The sequence below is a fragment of the Lepidochelys kempii genome, chromosome 1 (genome assembly GCF_965140265.1).
Source record: "Lepidochelys kempii isolate rLepKem1 chromosome 1, rLepKem1.hap2, whole genome shotgun sequence".
NCBI lineage: Eukaryota > Metazoa > Chordata > Testudines > Cheloniidae > Lepidochelys > Lepidochelys kempii.
Window position 1 is genome coordinate 243,145,420 of NC_133256.1, and position 14,870 is coordinate 243,160,289.

General features: G+C 41.6%; 1 protein-coding gene across 5 annotated transcripts in view; it reads right to left on the minus strand.

Moving 5' to 3' along the window:
- Window positions 1-14,870, minus strand: part of DENND5B (DENN domain containing 5B) — a 161,585-nt gene that overhangs the window by 22,025 nt on the left and 124,690 nt on the right. For 3 of the 5 annotated variants that reach the window (XM_073321423.1, XM_073321415.1, XM_073321452.1), the window contains 3 exons: window positions 11,727-11,808; window positions 3,073-3,201; window positions 1,973-2,094 (listed from right to left, as the gene is read on the minus strand). In XM_073321423.1, coding sequence (XP_073177524.1) covers window positions 1,973-2,094; window positions 3,073-3,201; window positions 11,727-11,808 — 333 coding nt within the window. Of the gene's footprint in view, window positions 1-1,972; window positions 2,095-3,072; window positions 3,202-9,846; window positions 10,773-11,726; window positions 11,809-14,870 lie in introns of those variants that run through there. The other 2 variants (XM_073321433.1, XM_073321442.1) reach the window with 2 other exon arrangements.

Consider the following 14,870-nt stretch of genomic DNA (forward strand, 5'->3'; position numbering starts at 1 on the left):
TTTCCTTTGATTAAGGAAATCATCCCTTTTTACTGGTGTGTGCATCATCTCAATATTGTACACACAATGCCACAAATTCACTCTTGCGTCCCAGAAGAGTAAGTTGCCAACACTGATGGCCCAGAAAACAAGATACAGTAAAATCTCCATGGACACTGCGCTCTTTTGTAATTACTCATTTCCCTAATGAAAGCTTAAGAAGAGGAAAAGTTAAAAGATGAGCCCAAACTCTGATGACTCGGTAAAGATTCACTTTACTTCACCTCCTAAAGAAATAAATAAAGATGTGAAAATAAAGAGACCAACGTCAACACAGCAACCTAATAGTAGAACTCCCCACTGTTAGGGAGGGGAAAACAAGTTCATGTCTAGGTTTTGGCCCACTGTCACTCCTCGAGTATATAGGAGAGGAGGAGGAAAAAGAGGGAAACAAGCCTTTCAGTCACGTGGGGAGGGATAAGGAAAGAGAATGGGAAGGCTACTGGTCCCACTGGCAGCCAAAGGGACAATTCCATTGGGCCCCCAAAGCAGACATGCTCTACAAAATGGCTTCCACCACATGGAGTGACCTTGCACATAAAATTCTGTAGGTGGCCTGCAGAGGTGCTGCACAAGTGCACATGCAGTCCGTGTCAGCTTGGTGGGTTAAAAGTCCATGTGGCTGACAGGTGTGAACTCACCCTTCAGTTAACATAACTATAAACGTAAGCCCACAAGCGCCGATTCCGTGGGTACTCCAGGGCACCCATGGAAAAAACAAAAACAAAACAGTACTTGGCACCCACCAGCCAGAGCTGATCAGCAGCTGCTGCCGATCAGCTGCTTGGTGACTGGGGGAGGCACTTGGGGGAGGACGGAGAGCAGCGAGTGGCAGGCGGGCAAGGCCTCAGGGCACAGGTTGGAGTGAGGGCAGGGCCTTGGGGGAGGGGGCCGAGTGCAAGTGGGAAGAGGCGAGGTGAGGGCCGGGACTCAGGGAAGGGGCAGAGATGGGCTGGGGTTTCGGGGAGGGGGCAGAGTGGGGACTGAGCACCCCCAGGGAAAAATAAAACTCAGCACCTATACTTAAGCCCCACCTAAGACAAAAGGTGTGTGTGAACCCACCCAGGAGTTTTGGGGCTGAGTATTGCTTTGTTATAGGTGTGTTCGAGTGAGTGCGTGCACACAGAAACCAAGGTGACAGACAAGAAATCAGAGGGAGAAGCAGAAGAAAACTGGCAAGAAAAGCCAAGCAGGAGCCTTTAAGTACAGTGTGACCCTGCAAAAAGCTAGAGAGAACTTTTGGGTCTGGCGTTGGCTACAGAGGCTTGGGGCTGTAAGCTAAGAAATGGTTCCTTCTGTTCTTGGCTCCTTCTTCATTCAGAGACACATAACTTTGAACACTCCTCATAAATAACCAAAACTGAACTGAAGAAATACCTGATTATCCCAAATTTCTACTTTCAAATGGAACATTCCCAAAGCCCCAAACTTCATTAGCTGCTTGGGTCAAAAGGGGCAACAATACATAGTGTACGCATCCAGACACGAAATGCCTCATCCTGCAAAGCAGGCTGTTAACAGGCCCCAAGGAGTCCTATCTGTTTCTCAGAGGCTATAAGGATGGTGTACATATAATGGAGAAATATGGGGGAGCCTGGAGATGTGGAGGACTTTTCTGAGTAAAAATAGATGAAGGGCTACATAACTGAGATATGGAAATGGTACTAGGACACTTAGGTGCTATAATATTATCTGAATGCTACTCTCCTCCACTATCCCATTCTGTTATCCAAAGGACTCACACATGATCTTACACTTAGCTGGTTACCCAGAGCAACACCCAGAGGTGCCGATCTCAGTACCCAGGACTGCAGGCTTCTTGGGAAGAGCCCAGCTACACTGATCATTCATCAAAGTGTTCTCAGCATCATTCCTCTGTCACCATAACAGTGACTATTTTTCATTCAGGACAAAGTTTGAGTCTCCAACTCACTGATTGTGGTGAAGACACTTGTGAAGCAGAAGTAATCCACAGCATTGAGCGAAAGAAGGTGATAGAGGAACTGCTCTCGTTCTTCTTCACACCGTAGGAAAGCATAACGCTTATAAAGTTTCCTGTGAGAAACAAAAATATTGCTGTCTCTTTAAAAACAGACACTAAACCAACATTAAAAGGTCTGAACCCCCAGAACACCAAACTAAGGGCTAACCTACATATATAAAAAGTATTTTGGGCCAGATGTGCCACTGGTGTAAACTGGCCGAAATCTATTGAAGTCAGTGCAGCTATGTTGATTTACACCAGCTAAACCTCTAACCCTACGTGTTTAATACCAGTAAATAAACTCCTATAAAAAGGCAGGTACTCCCAATGGTGATATGCACCAATTCCAATTTTTATACATATTGTATATACACAGTATGAAGGGTTAATAAAGGGGCGTGGGGGCAGAGGGGATTCCACCCTCTTTGCAGCTCGGACCCAGAGTTCTTCCCCTCCTATTTCAAACTAGTTCAACCACTGGCTGTAAGTTGATGTGTGTGTGAAGTCTGACATATCAGCATTTGTAAATGCACTGGGGTAATTTGTTTCCAACCAAGACCAACTGGGCTAAGGTGAGCTGAGGTCTTGGCTAAGTCTGCTAACATCAATGGATATGAACTAATGCTATTCAAAAGGTACAGGCACCCCATCTGAGCCTCTCATCCTTCAGGCTTTCCTCAGACCTTCTCTTTTGTGGAGTGGGGAGTGTGTGATGTCCTAACCTTCTTCCCACTCTGTACTCTGATTGGGGTTCTCTGCTCAGGGTCCACAAGTGGTGCTGGGTGGCTCCCCTTCAATCTTCTAGCTTTGGGAGGTATTTGGTCCTCAGCAACCCAAAAATTGACAGGGTGTTGATAGAGGGAGTCAAGAAGTAGTCTGTCCAAGACCCATGTAGGAAACACCCTTTCTCTGGTTGGTACTAGCTAGCTCCAGCCCAGACCAGCTGCAGAGGCAGATAGCTTTTTATAAGGCTTAGTTCACAGGGCAACCTTAGAACCCTAATCAGGATATTGTGATAATTAAGCTTAAGAACAATAAGTTACTCTTACTTTGCAAGTGCTTGGTTAGAGAGAAGCTGCTTTAGGTGCTGAGACAAAAGCTTCTTTTCAAGAGACAACCTTATCCATGCTCGAGCTCGACCCACATCGGTTTTTATCTCATTCATGTTCTGAATATGCCTGAAACCGGGGGGGGGGGGGGGGGGATGGGAAGAAGAAGAAAAAAAATCACAAAATCCTGATAATTTAAAATGGCAGCATCCAATCTGTTGCAGAATTGAATTTAAATTTGAAAATATCCCTGGAAAGTAAAACTGCTTGCAAGATATGCAAACACACATTTCCCACCCCCACCCCAAATTAGAGAAGTCTAGTAATACAGAGTTCACACAGCTGTCAAAAAATATTTTAAAAAAAGCTGTTTTTAAAATGGTCTTTGAAAGCTAGCAGAGACAGGGCCAAACCTTGTTAAAATAGTTTTAAAACCAATTAGAAAGTGTATAGAGCAGTTTTGCAAAGTCATTTAGAATGGTTTATACTGTGCATTGGCACTCTCTGTGTTGAGCAGAGGAACGCAGTTAGCACCTTGCTAGAAAAAAAAAAATTATGTTTGAACACTGGCTACCACTAATCTATAGCATAGAGATTAAGGTAATAATACACTTCAAAAAAGAAATACAGTCACGTTGAGAAACCCAGTTACACAACAGCAGCTCCCTTGACAGCATAAATGAATACGGTATGCCTCAAAAGCTACCCAACAAAGAAAATAACAGAACGCCACTAGCCATCACCTTCAGCCCCCAAATAAAACCTCTCCAATGCATCAAGGATCTACAACCTATCCTGAAGGATGACCCATCACTCTCACAGATCTTGGGAGACAGACCAGTCCTTGCTTACAGACAGCCCCCCAACCTGAAGCAAATACTCACCAGCAACCACACACCACGCAACAGAACCACTAACCCAGGAACCTATCCTTGCAACAAAGCCCGTTGCCAACTGTGTCCACATATCTATTCAGGGGACACCATCATAGGGCCGAATCACATCAGCCACACTATCAGAGGCTCGTTCACCTGCACATCTACCAATGTGATATATGCCATCATGTGCCAGCAATGCCCCTCTGCCATGTACATTGGTCAAACTGGACAGTCTCTACGTAAAAGAATAAATGGACACACATCAGACGTCAAGAATTATAACATTCAAAAACCAGTCGGAGAACACTTCAATCTCTTTGGTCAGTCGATTACAGACCTAAAAGTTGCAATTCTTGACCAAAAAAACTTCAAAACCAGACTCCAACGAGAGACTGCTGAATTGGAATTAATTTGCAAACTGGATACAATTAACTTAGGCTTGAATAGAGACTGGGAGTGGATGGGTCATTTCACAAAGTAAAATTATTTTCCCATGTTTATTTCTCCCCTTTACCCCCCACTGTTCCTCAGACATTCTTGTCAACTGCTGGAAATGGCCCACCTTGATTATCACTACAAAAGGTCTCCCCCACCGGTAATACCTCACCTTAAGTGATCACTCTCGTTACAGTGTGTATGGTAACACCCATTGTTTCATGTTCTGTGTATATAAAATCTCCCCACTGTATTTTCCACTGCATGCATCCGATGAAGTGAGCTGTAGCTCACAAAAGCTTATGCTCAAATAAATTTGTTAGTCTCTAAGGTGCCACAACGACTCCTTTTCTTTTTGCAAACACAGACTAACACAGCTGCTACTCTGACTCCTAAACTATGGTATAGTCTAAAAGCAGGTCTAGATGAATGAAAAGTGGTTAAAATGCCAGTTGCCACTGACATTCCCCATTGTAACTATCACTGGCGGTAGCAATGTTTGGATATTTAAGAAAGAGGCCTACAATAGACAAAGCCAACAGAGATTTGACGTGTTCCAGGAGCACTGATGCATGACTCGGACTTACCTACACTGTTAGGCCTACCTGTGTTAACCTTGTCAGGAGACTATTGTGTTATAACAGAGTCCTCCAACAAAAGTAGCTTTCACCAGTGCAGTTGGTATGTAAAATGCTAGTTTCCCCCCAGGTATTTACACTAATGCCCCTTCACACTTCCAGAGAAGTATAAAAAGGGCCTTGTGTAAATTATAATCAAGCCCAGTAGGTTTTCCACATGTCCATTTGGAAGAAAGCAGAGCTATTCTGAACAGGTTTTTTAAAAACTTCCCATGGTCCAACTTAGAAAGAATACTAGAGGCTGCAAATCTTACGATACATGTAGCTTTAGAATAGAAAACGACTGCCATGGCAGATAGCCTTTTTAAAAAAAAAAAACAAAACCCTACAATAATGGTTTTCAGTGCATGGAAAAAGTGGCTGCAAACTGGTTAATTTTCACTCAGTTTGCATGTTAAGTACACAGGCAATTCACAATGCTCCATCCCTTTGTGTAAGTCTCTAAGCTTCATCCACCAAGACTGAAGTGAGCTTTAACACCGGCTTTCTAACTCACGTAACACCCTTGAAGGTCCCATGTGCTCTACAAAATACTTGCAGCACAACTTCATCAGTTTTCTGAACTGCTGCTGATTACGCTGACTAGTATAGTTTCACTATTATTTTGTATTCTGCCCCTGCAGCCCCACCCCCAAATCTGCGTTGTAAGCTCTTCAGGGAAGGGACTGTGTTATGTATGTACAGTGTGTAGCATAATAGGGCTGGGGCCTACAAAGTGCTGCAACAAAAACAAACAAAAAACAACAATGCCATCTGACTGCAAAACCCAATAAGCTGAAACACTTTAAAAACATTTTTTTAAGAAAATTTCCCAACATGTCATGTTATGAAATGTGAACAGTTCTAAAGAGGGACAAGACTAAGGGCCTGTCTAAACATAGAATACTGCAGAGGCTGCTTAGTGAAAACGCTACCTACACCGAGGGGAATGGCTTCTCTCATCCGCGTAGGTACTCCATCTTCCTCAAGAGGTGGTAGCTATGTTGACTGGAGGAGCTCGTCAACATACCACTGTCTATAGCTGGAGTTATACCAACCTGACTGCATTGCTCAGGATTTTCTAGCCCTGACCAATGTATTTATACCAACATAAGCTGCTAGCATAGACCAAGTCGAAATGTTTTTACTGTTTGATTAATTATAACTCCCGCCTGTCTGCAAGAGTAGACCACAGTTACATATAAGTTTTTGTCCTTTATTACCACATCCACGGCTTCCCTCTTTTAACACTCCGACTTGTATCAGTTGAGTCCCTGCCCTCTTCTGGCACTAGTAAGCACTTTGTGAAGCAAACCCCTTCTTTGGATCAGACGGACAGCTAGCAGTTAGGACTTCCAACGCAAATAACTGGGCATGTAATCAGAAGTCCTTGAGAAATAGGATGCACACATTATTCCTCCACAGCATGTTGAGGCGCACACTGCTGTTATTTAAAGTCCTTTGAGATGAGAAGATCATAGCACAGAATCTCTTTTTTAGTGCTCACTTTAAATTGCCTCTAATATGAAACACTAAATAGAATATATTCTTTTCTGAAGAGAAAATTCAAATAGATATGTCCCTAAACCTTAATTTATTCTCCTTCTGTAAATCATAGCTGTCTGGTTCTGGTACAGTGGTATAAACTGACCTCATGGGACAACAGTCAAGCAAATGACTGCATGGTGTTCATCTGTTGTAATGTGGTGTGCAATAGCTCTAGTTGAAAACCAGTCAAGAGGTAACTCTAAACATCCCACAGCCTGGTATAAATTGTAGTCCTTTTTTCCTAAAGCGGTTCAGCTACTGACAACAAAAAGAGGCTTTCCTGGTCTGGATTGAGATGCATCGGCAGTGCTTTGCGTCATGAATACTCATACATTTGGGGTGGGGGAAGGAAGGAAACTTAAGGAACTTTGAAATTGAAGTGGAGATGATACAATATAAAGACACCCAGGTAGCACTTAAAAACACAGCAAATGACTTCATTTACTGTCTTGCTGTACTCCAGTGCGTCTCACTCATGTAGTAAAGTTTGAAAGCCTGTAGGGGACAAGGAAGCTTGGAGGTTGAGGTGACTGTGCCAGGCAGTTCCTCCGAAGGGAACGTTTTCATTTGAGGTGTCAGGGACTGCTCTGACTTACTGCCAGTTCAAACCAACCTTTTGATGTTTCAGGTGACTTCAGTCAGAGTGCTGGTGTCAGAAAAGTGCAATAGCAAAGAGGATAAAAAGATGACACGATGATGGCTTTCCTGGAGGGCTGCCACCAATTTACAGATAGAAGCAAACCAAAGCGTCTTGCAGAGTGTTTCCCTGTCCATATAAAAGCAAGATGTAGTCGGGTGTTAGCTAACTGCATTTCTCTGGCAAAACAGTAGTAGCAACATGAATTACCAGGTGACTATTGAGAACACTCTCCAGTGATGAGATCACGTAGTTTAGTCAAAACAACACATTTCATCTTACCTACAGTACATAGTTAACTTGTTTCTCTACTTGTATGCAGTGTTGTTGTAGCCATATTGGTCCCAGGATATTGGAGACAAGGTGGGTGAAGTAATAACAGAAGTTGGTCCAATAGAAGACATTACCTCACTCACCTGGTCTCGTTTCACTGCAGTAATGTTAGAGGGCAGGGAATATTTACAGTACATTTGGTGCGTATGGTGCTTTACAAGCAAAAGAAAAAAAGATGTGCCTGTGTAGAGAGGGGTTTGTGTTCCAAGTTAGACAACTTGATATGCCACCTAGAAATAAGAGGACCGATAAAGGAATGGGAACGCTGAACAGGAGGTAGACTGACACCATATAAAGTAATAAGGTTACTTGTTTTTGTATCAACATGTCATGTTCACGTCTGTCACAGTATGGATGCTGACATAGGTTTGTCTAAATGTAGCTCTGTTAAGTTGGCAAACATGGAGTTCTGTTAAGTTGGCAAACATGGAAGGAGTCAATGACTACTGGAAGCAGTTGAAGCACAAGAGACTTGAAACGGAAGCCTGCGTGTTGTACAAGACTAGGCAGGTTATTTCAGGCATACGAGGCAGCATGGTGAACGCTGCACGCAGGATGTGTGTTTTCCAAATGGTGGCAGAGTTGACTAATGAAAGCATGTCCTAGCTACACTGCTTGAATCACGTGATCACTTCCTATTCCATGGGAAAAATAATTGAAGCAAAATGCCCCCTTCAACTTCTGTACCCCCATGAATATTCACACATAGATCTGGTCATACCACAAGCTAAAGTCTGGATGATAAATTGAATCTAACGTACATAACCCTCCAGCATGTTTTCCTCCCACCATAAGAGAGGTGTGAAGATGTGATTAACGGTTTAACTACACACAAAGGTTTATGGTGACATCAAAAGGATGGATCATGGTTGAAGTACTACTGAGTGTCATGTGGCATGAAGGGTTTGTCTTCACATACAGCGGTGGAGCTGCGCGGTTGTAGCACTTCAGTGAAGACGCTGCTATGCTGATGGGAGAGCTTCTCTCGTGGACACAGTTAATCCAGCTCCCCAAGAGGCAGTAGCTATGTCGACAGGAAAAGCTCTGCCATCAACATAGCTCTGTCTACACAGGGAGGTTGGTCAGTATCACTCCCATCACTCAGGTGTGGATTTTTCACACCACTGAGCGATGTAGTCATACCGATAGAGGTCTGTAGCGTAGACGTGGCCTAAATCTACTAATAGTAAATAGATTAAGCAGTGCCCTAAGTATTGCCTGTTTTGATAGTTATAAGGTTATGTAAACATCTTACAATGATTCAGCCTTGCTTTCTATCACTTTGAACAAGGTGATAGTTCTTGCGTATGTCCAATATTGTGCCCACTGCCTCCCTGACACAAAGTTGTGCTTTAAACGTAATAGGGAGACAAAGCAAAAAGCAATTTTCTACTGTATTTTGCTTTACAAAAAACCTATACACCATTCTTGCCTGATATATAGAGAATTGTCCAAGTATCTGGTAGGGATGGTCTCTAAAGAATAGGCTGCTGGATTGAGAGTCAGGAGCTGTGGTCTCTTTTCCCAGCTCTGCCGCTGCCCTGCTGTGATACCTTGGGCAAGTCTCTTCACCTCAGTTTGCTTCTCTTTACCTTTCCACCCTTTCTTTTGTCTGCTTAGACTGTAAGCTCTGCAGGGGAAGGAGTCTCTCTCTGTGTGTGTACAGCACCTAGCCCACTATAAGACCTCATCTGAGTTGGGGAGTATAGGCTGTACCACTGCCACCAGTTGATTTATAGTAAACCAAAATTAGTGTGAAAGAGTAGCTTTTGTTTCTGAAATGTTACTGAGTAGGTTAGAAGCCATTACCAATATCTTCACAGTAAATCTTCTGTTCAGTGTTTTTCTGACAATAATGGGAATCAGTATTTATGCTGGGCAATGCTGTACATATATCCCCGTTTTTAAACTGATTTTTAATAAGTTGTAAGAGCTAGTCAGATTCCCACCGTTGCTGCCAATTTCATTTGCAAAGTCCACAAACGTTCTATTTTACTTATTACAGTTTGCGTTTGTTAACATTGATATTGATTACTGAGCCTTTTTATATTTTAGCTAGGCTGTATGTTTTTCAAGTGTACAATCTATACAAATCCTTGAGCCAAACACCAGTGGCATGGATTTAAAGTTCTTTCAGTAACATAAAAGACATGTGGTAGCCACTGCTGGGCTAATTTTCAGGACTTGCTGACTGGTTGATGATTTAGAAGAGCAACTGACCTGCCAAAGATCAGTCAATCAGCAAGCCTTCCAGAAGAAAAGGGACAGTTTTAAGACCAACAGTCCAACAACTAAATTGAATGACCTTTTACTACTTCCTTCTAAGCAATGATTTGGAGAGGTGGTAATCCACCAGGAGCAGAAAGTAGGATTCCAGTAGAAATTCACAACCCAGTACCATCCTGAGATCCCTTTAAAAAAAAAAAAAATGTACAAGCAGCAACTGAGTCCTCATGGCAACAAATGATAAGTCATGTTAGAACGATCTACTTTTGTTAGAAAGAACTCTCTCTTTGTCATCTTGGTTATTCATCCATTTGGTCAGAACTATCCCCTGTTAAAGTGATGACATTACTGATTACTAGGGATATAAAATTTACTTTGACTCTTGATCTCTCCAGAGAAAAAATAAATTAATCCACTGAGCAATTAAAAGTCACCAACATATGCAGTAACACAAGAGTCTCAAAAACAAACAAACAAACAAAACAAAAACACCACACAAACCAAAAAGCCCAGAGCAGCTGAACTGGTTTAGTTGTAAAAAAAGACACGTGTGCTTTGTCAATTGTACACACACACAGTTATTTAGTTTCCATCCTTGTCCCACTGACAGATGGCCACATCACAACCCTCCCCCCCCACACAAATGGCAGTAACTAGCAACTTGGTTGACAGTGTCTTCAGAGAAGCCAAAGACTGAATGAGCCATGGAGTCAACACTACTGTCTCATCTGCAGAGGGGATCTCTCTGGATCTGAAGCTATCGTTGAAGTGTTCACGGTTCACACCAAACATGTGCATGAACACAGGGTATGTAAATTCTGCATCTTTGAAAGATGATGGCTTGAGAGCCCTGGAGACTGAAGCCCTTTAGTCACAGAATAGGTACAGTGTAGACAGCAAGCATGGAAGCTACTAAGCTGTACCTCCATATGGTCTATGTCAGTGTGCCTGAACTCTGGTCTGGAGGGAGCACATTCACATTTGAGATGGTAGAAGTCTCTGTGGCCCATTCATCCACTGACCTTTCTGAACACAAAAACATTAACAAGGTTGCTAGTTAGTAGTAGTAATGGCATTATTGATGATATGAATATTTGTTCGTAGGGGAGATGATGAGACCAATTGCTATTAGATGGTAACAACTTTTGGTCACTACCAACCTGAATTGAAATTGAACTAGTGACCTAGCAGTGAAAAGTCTTAAATCTCATTACTGATCCCCGAGTCATCTAAGCCCCCAAATTACTTAACATGATTTAAGTTCCTCTGGGCCGTCAGTATATAAAACAACAGTAGTAGTAATTTTCTATCAGCTGATTAATTTTGTAATAAAACATTTGTCTTATAAATGTTATATGGTGCATCTCAAAAAACACAGCAGATATTATATAGCTTTCTGTACCCTAACCTACAGATAAATCCACATGTCAGGAATAATATTTCACTGAGAGCAACCACTAAAATATGTGCTTGCTTGATGTATGTTTTCAAGGTCCTATTACCATTTGAATAGCAATTTTTGATGAAATATCCATTTAGAAACGAATATAGCTCAGCCATTGTTGGCAGATTTTTATGTCCATCTGGATTCTAATTTTTCTGTTTTTCCTTGGCGAACTTAGGTTTTCCTGTTTCAACAAATAAAATATCGTACCAGGTATTTCCGCAACTCTACTTAAAATTAAAATACTTTTAGGTAGCAAAAAATATATCAGCAATAACCATTTCCAATACTGTGTACAAATTTTCTTTTCATGACCTTTTAGCTGAAGTAAATCAAAGCAGCGTGCAAAACTAAAGGTTTTATAAAATGTATTAAGAGGTAAACCACATGGATTGGAGTATGTGGTCCTTACATAGAAGAAGAATGATGTATTCTGCTCAACCTGAATAAATCCGAAGCATTTGTGTTAATGGGAATCTCTGTGTAATGCTCCTTATGAAAGCCATAATAAATGCTTTAAGAGTAAAATACTGTACCTCATATCATGAATAAGTGAGACTCTCAGTGTAGGTAATGTAATTCCTGTGTCAGATTTCCTTCTTTCCGGGCCAAGAGCAACTGTATAGAAAAAAAAATACATAAAATTAAAAGAATAAAAAATTACAGTAGTTTGCAGTACATTCTGTGACGTTGCACTCTATATGATTTTATAAAAATATGCTAATGAGTGAATATAAAGTAACTGGAATATGCTTCATGCAAAAGGTCTCTTGTAAGGTATCATTACAAAGCTTATAATCTACTGAGTCTGGTGGTCATCCCATTTGTATAAATGTATCACTTGTATCTGAAACTAGAAATATGAAATATAACTTTGAGGTCCTATTGTAGTTATGCAAAGTGTGGGCCATTAATGGTGGTTTGGAATCTTAATGGCTCCCATTAACCAGGACAATTGACTGTAGATTGCTCTGTTTTACTTGTAAGTCTTCCTGTATAGTGTGGGCTGGCAAGTGGATAATGAAGTGACATGTGATCATGTTACCTGAACTGAAATCCATCTTTAACCTGGTGCTTTTCCATTGAGAAGGAGGGGTGGGAACCCAGAGGGACGAAAGATGCCCACCTTATGCAAAAGATATATAAGTAGGTGGAACAGAACAAAGGGGATTTCTCATGATGGCCACCCCATAACTACCACCTGAGCTGGAACAAGGGCTGTACCAGGCGAAAGGATTGTGCCCAGACTAGGAAGGCATCCAGTCTGTGGAAGAAACTTGTTGAAATATCTCTGAGGATGAGATTTTAATCTGTATTCAGTTTTATTACTGTACTAGACTTAGACTCGTGTGTTTTTATTTTGCTTGGTAATTCACTTTGTTCTGTCTGTTACTACTTGGAACCACTTAAATCCTACTTTCTGTATTTAATAAAATCACTTTTTATTCATTAATTAACCCAGAGTATCTATTAATACCGGGGGGGGGGGGGTGGAGGGGGGAGACAAACAGCCGTGCATGTCTCTCTATCAGTGTTATAGAGGGCGAACAATTTAGGAGTTTACCCTGTATAAGCTTTATACAGGGTAAAACTGATTTATTGGGGTTTGGACCCCATTGGGAGTTGGGCATCTGAGTGTTAAAGACAGGAACACTTCTTAACTTGCTTTCAGTTAAGTCCGCAGCTTTAGGGCATGTGGTTCAGACCCTGGGTCTGTGTTGGAGCAGACTGGTGTGTCTGGCTCCACAAGACAGAGTGCTGAAGTCCCAAGCTGGCAGGGAAAGCAGGGGCAGAAGTAGTCTTGGCACATCAGTTGGCAGCCCCAAGGGGGTTTCTGTGATCCAACCCGTCACACATTCATCTACACATCTGTAGAAGAAATCATACAACACTGAGAACTACAACAGTTACATGCAGTTTCAGGAATACTGCCAGGCAAAGTGTTTTTCAGTTTGTCTGCCTCCACATTAATACATAATCTAGGTCCCTTTTTCCTTTAGCTAATTCAGGGCTAAACTTGGAGACTTCAGATGATTCATCAAATGCATCCTTCTTTGCATATGAAATACATAGAAGTAAATCTGTTCCATAAGGCCTTCACACTTGATAAAACTATTTTTACTGAAATCTCAATCTGAAACCCATTTGATAAATTTAGAGGAAGTAAAACTAGCATATTAGATATTGAGACTGTCAAGCATTTCTGCACTCTAGTATTATAATCTGACTTTGCCATTACATATTTTGCACTCTGGAATTTATGCTTGCCAGTCAGATTACTTAGTGGCTGTCCATTAGTCATAGACAGTGGCATGCGGTGACATTATTAATGAGACATGCAACTACATCTTAGATTACAGATATAAACTTCCCACCCTGATGAAGGGTTTGAGCCGCTAGCTCTGGTCTACCATGGACAACTCAGTTCTACACTTGCATGCCTTTTTTCAGTTCTTCATACAGAAATGCACTTAGTTAATTCACCTTAAGAACTCAACAAATGTTTCCATATAGCTATAATCTAATAGATCTTAGCCACATGTGTGTAATTTTAGTAGATACATGGTATGAGAATGCAAACCTCAAAGAGCTATGCTAATCATCTATGGCACACATAAATTAATCATCTGCCAGAAATGTACAAAGATATAATGTCTCATTAATGATCACTGAATCACTCACTCATGCAAAAGAGAAGTTTCCCTCTTCGCTTACATAAAGTTTTAAGGGGACTTGCCATTATGTATTCAATTCTACACTTACATGCCTTTTTAGTGACATTCCACAAAACAGTGTCCTCCATGCAGCATGATCTTGCGCACACAGTGTGTGCAAGGTCACACTGTGCAGAAGATGCTATTTTGTTCTACAAAATGGTATCCCCATGCAAGTTCTAGGGCCAAATGGAATCATCTCAGGGGCCACCAGTTGGACCACATTTTAATTCTGGGGCTTGCAATGCAGGATGACATGTCCCTGGTCACTGATGCTTATTACAAAGCTGTCATGACTCAAAACATCAGTTTATCCATAGATATATACTTGGGGCCTGATCCCGTGAGATGCTGAGTTCTCTCAAATCCTACTATTGGGATTTCAGCAAGAACTCTGAATGAGGGCATTGAGAAAGTGCTGAATCCTTTCCAAAACGCTCTCCTTGATTAGCCAATTGCTGAGAGAGAGGAAAGATTCACACACACTCATTTGGTGTAAGTATGCCATTATGACTGCACTGAATTTTGTGAAATACCTTATGTCTGTCCAAGACACAATCCTCAATTAACTCCTGACATAAACACTGCTATCAGCATAAACTGGAAATACCCAGGGACATCTGATATATTAAAAAAACAAAATCGGAGGCAAATCAGGAAGACCATCTAATTCAGCTGAAAGTCTTACAGAAACAATGCTGAGCAACAGCTGCAGTGCAGGGGAGTTCACTGCCATACCAAAAGAATCATGCATTACTTTACATTAAAGTAGTTTAATGGTTTTAGAATGCCAAACCAAAGGGAATTCCCACTAGGCATGAACTTAGAGCCTGGGCCAATGAGCGAGGATCAGTTCTATGTAACTACTGAATGCAGTGTTCACTTCACTCCCTCCAAGCTTGAGATTGCTTGTATAGGCCACATGCCATGGAATTCAAACCTTGCTGTCTGAAGAATAATGATCTA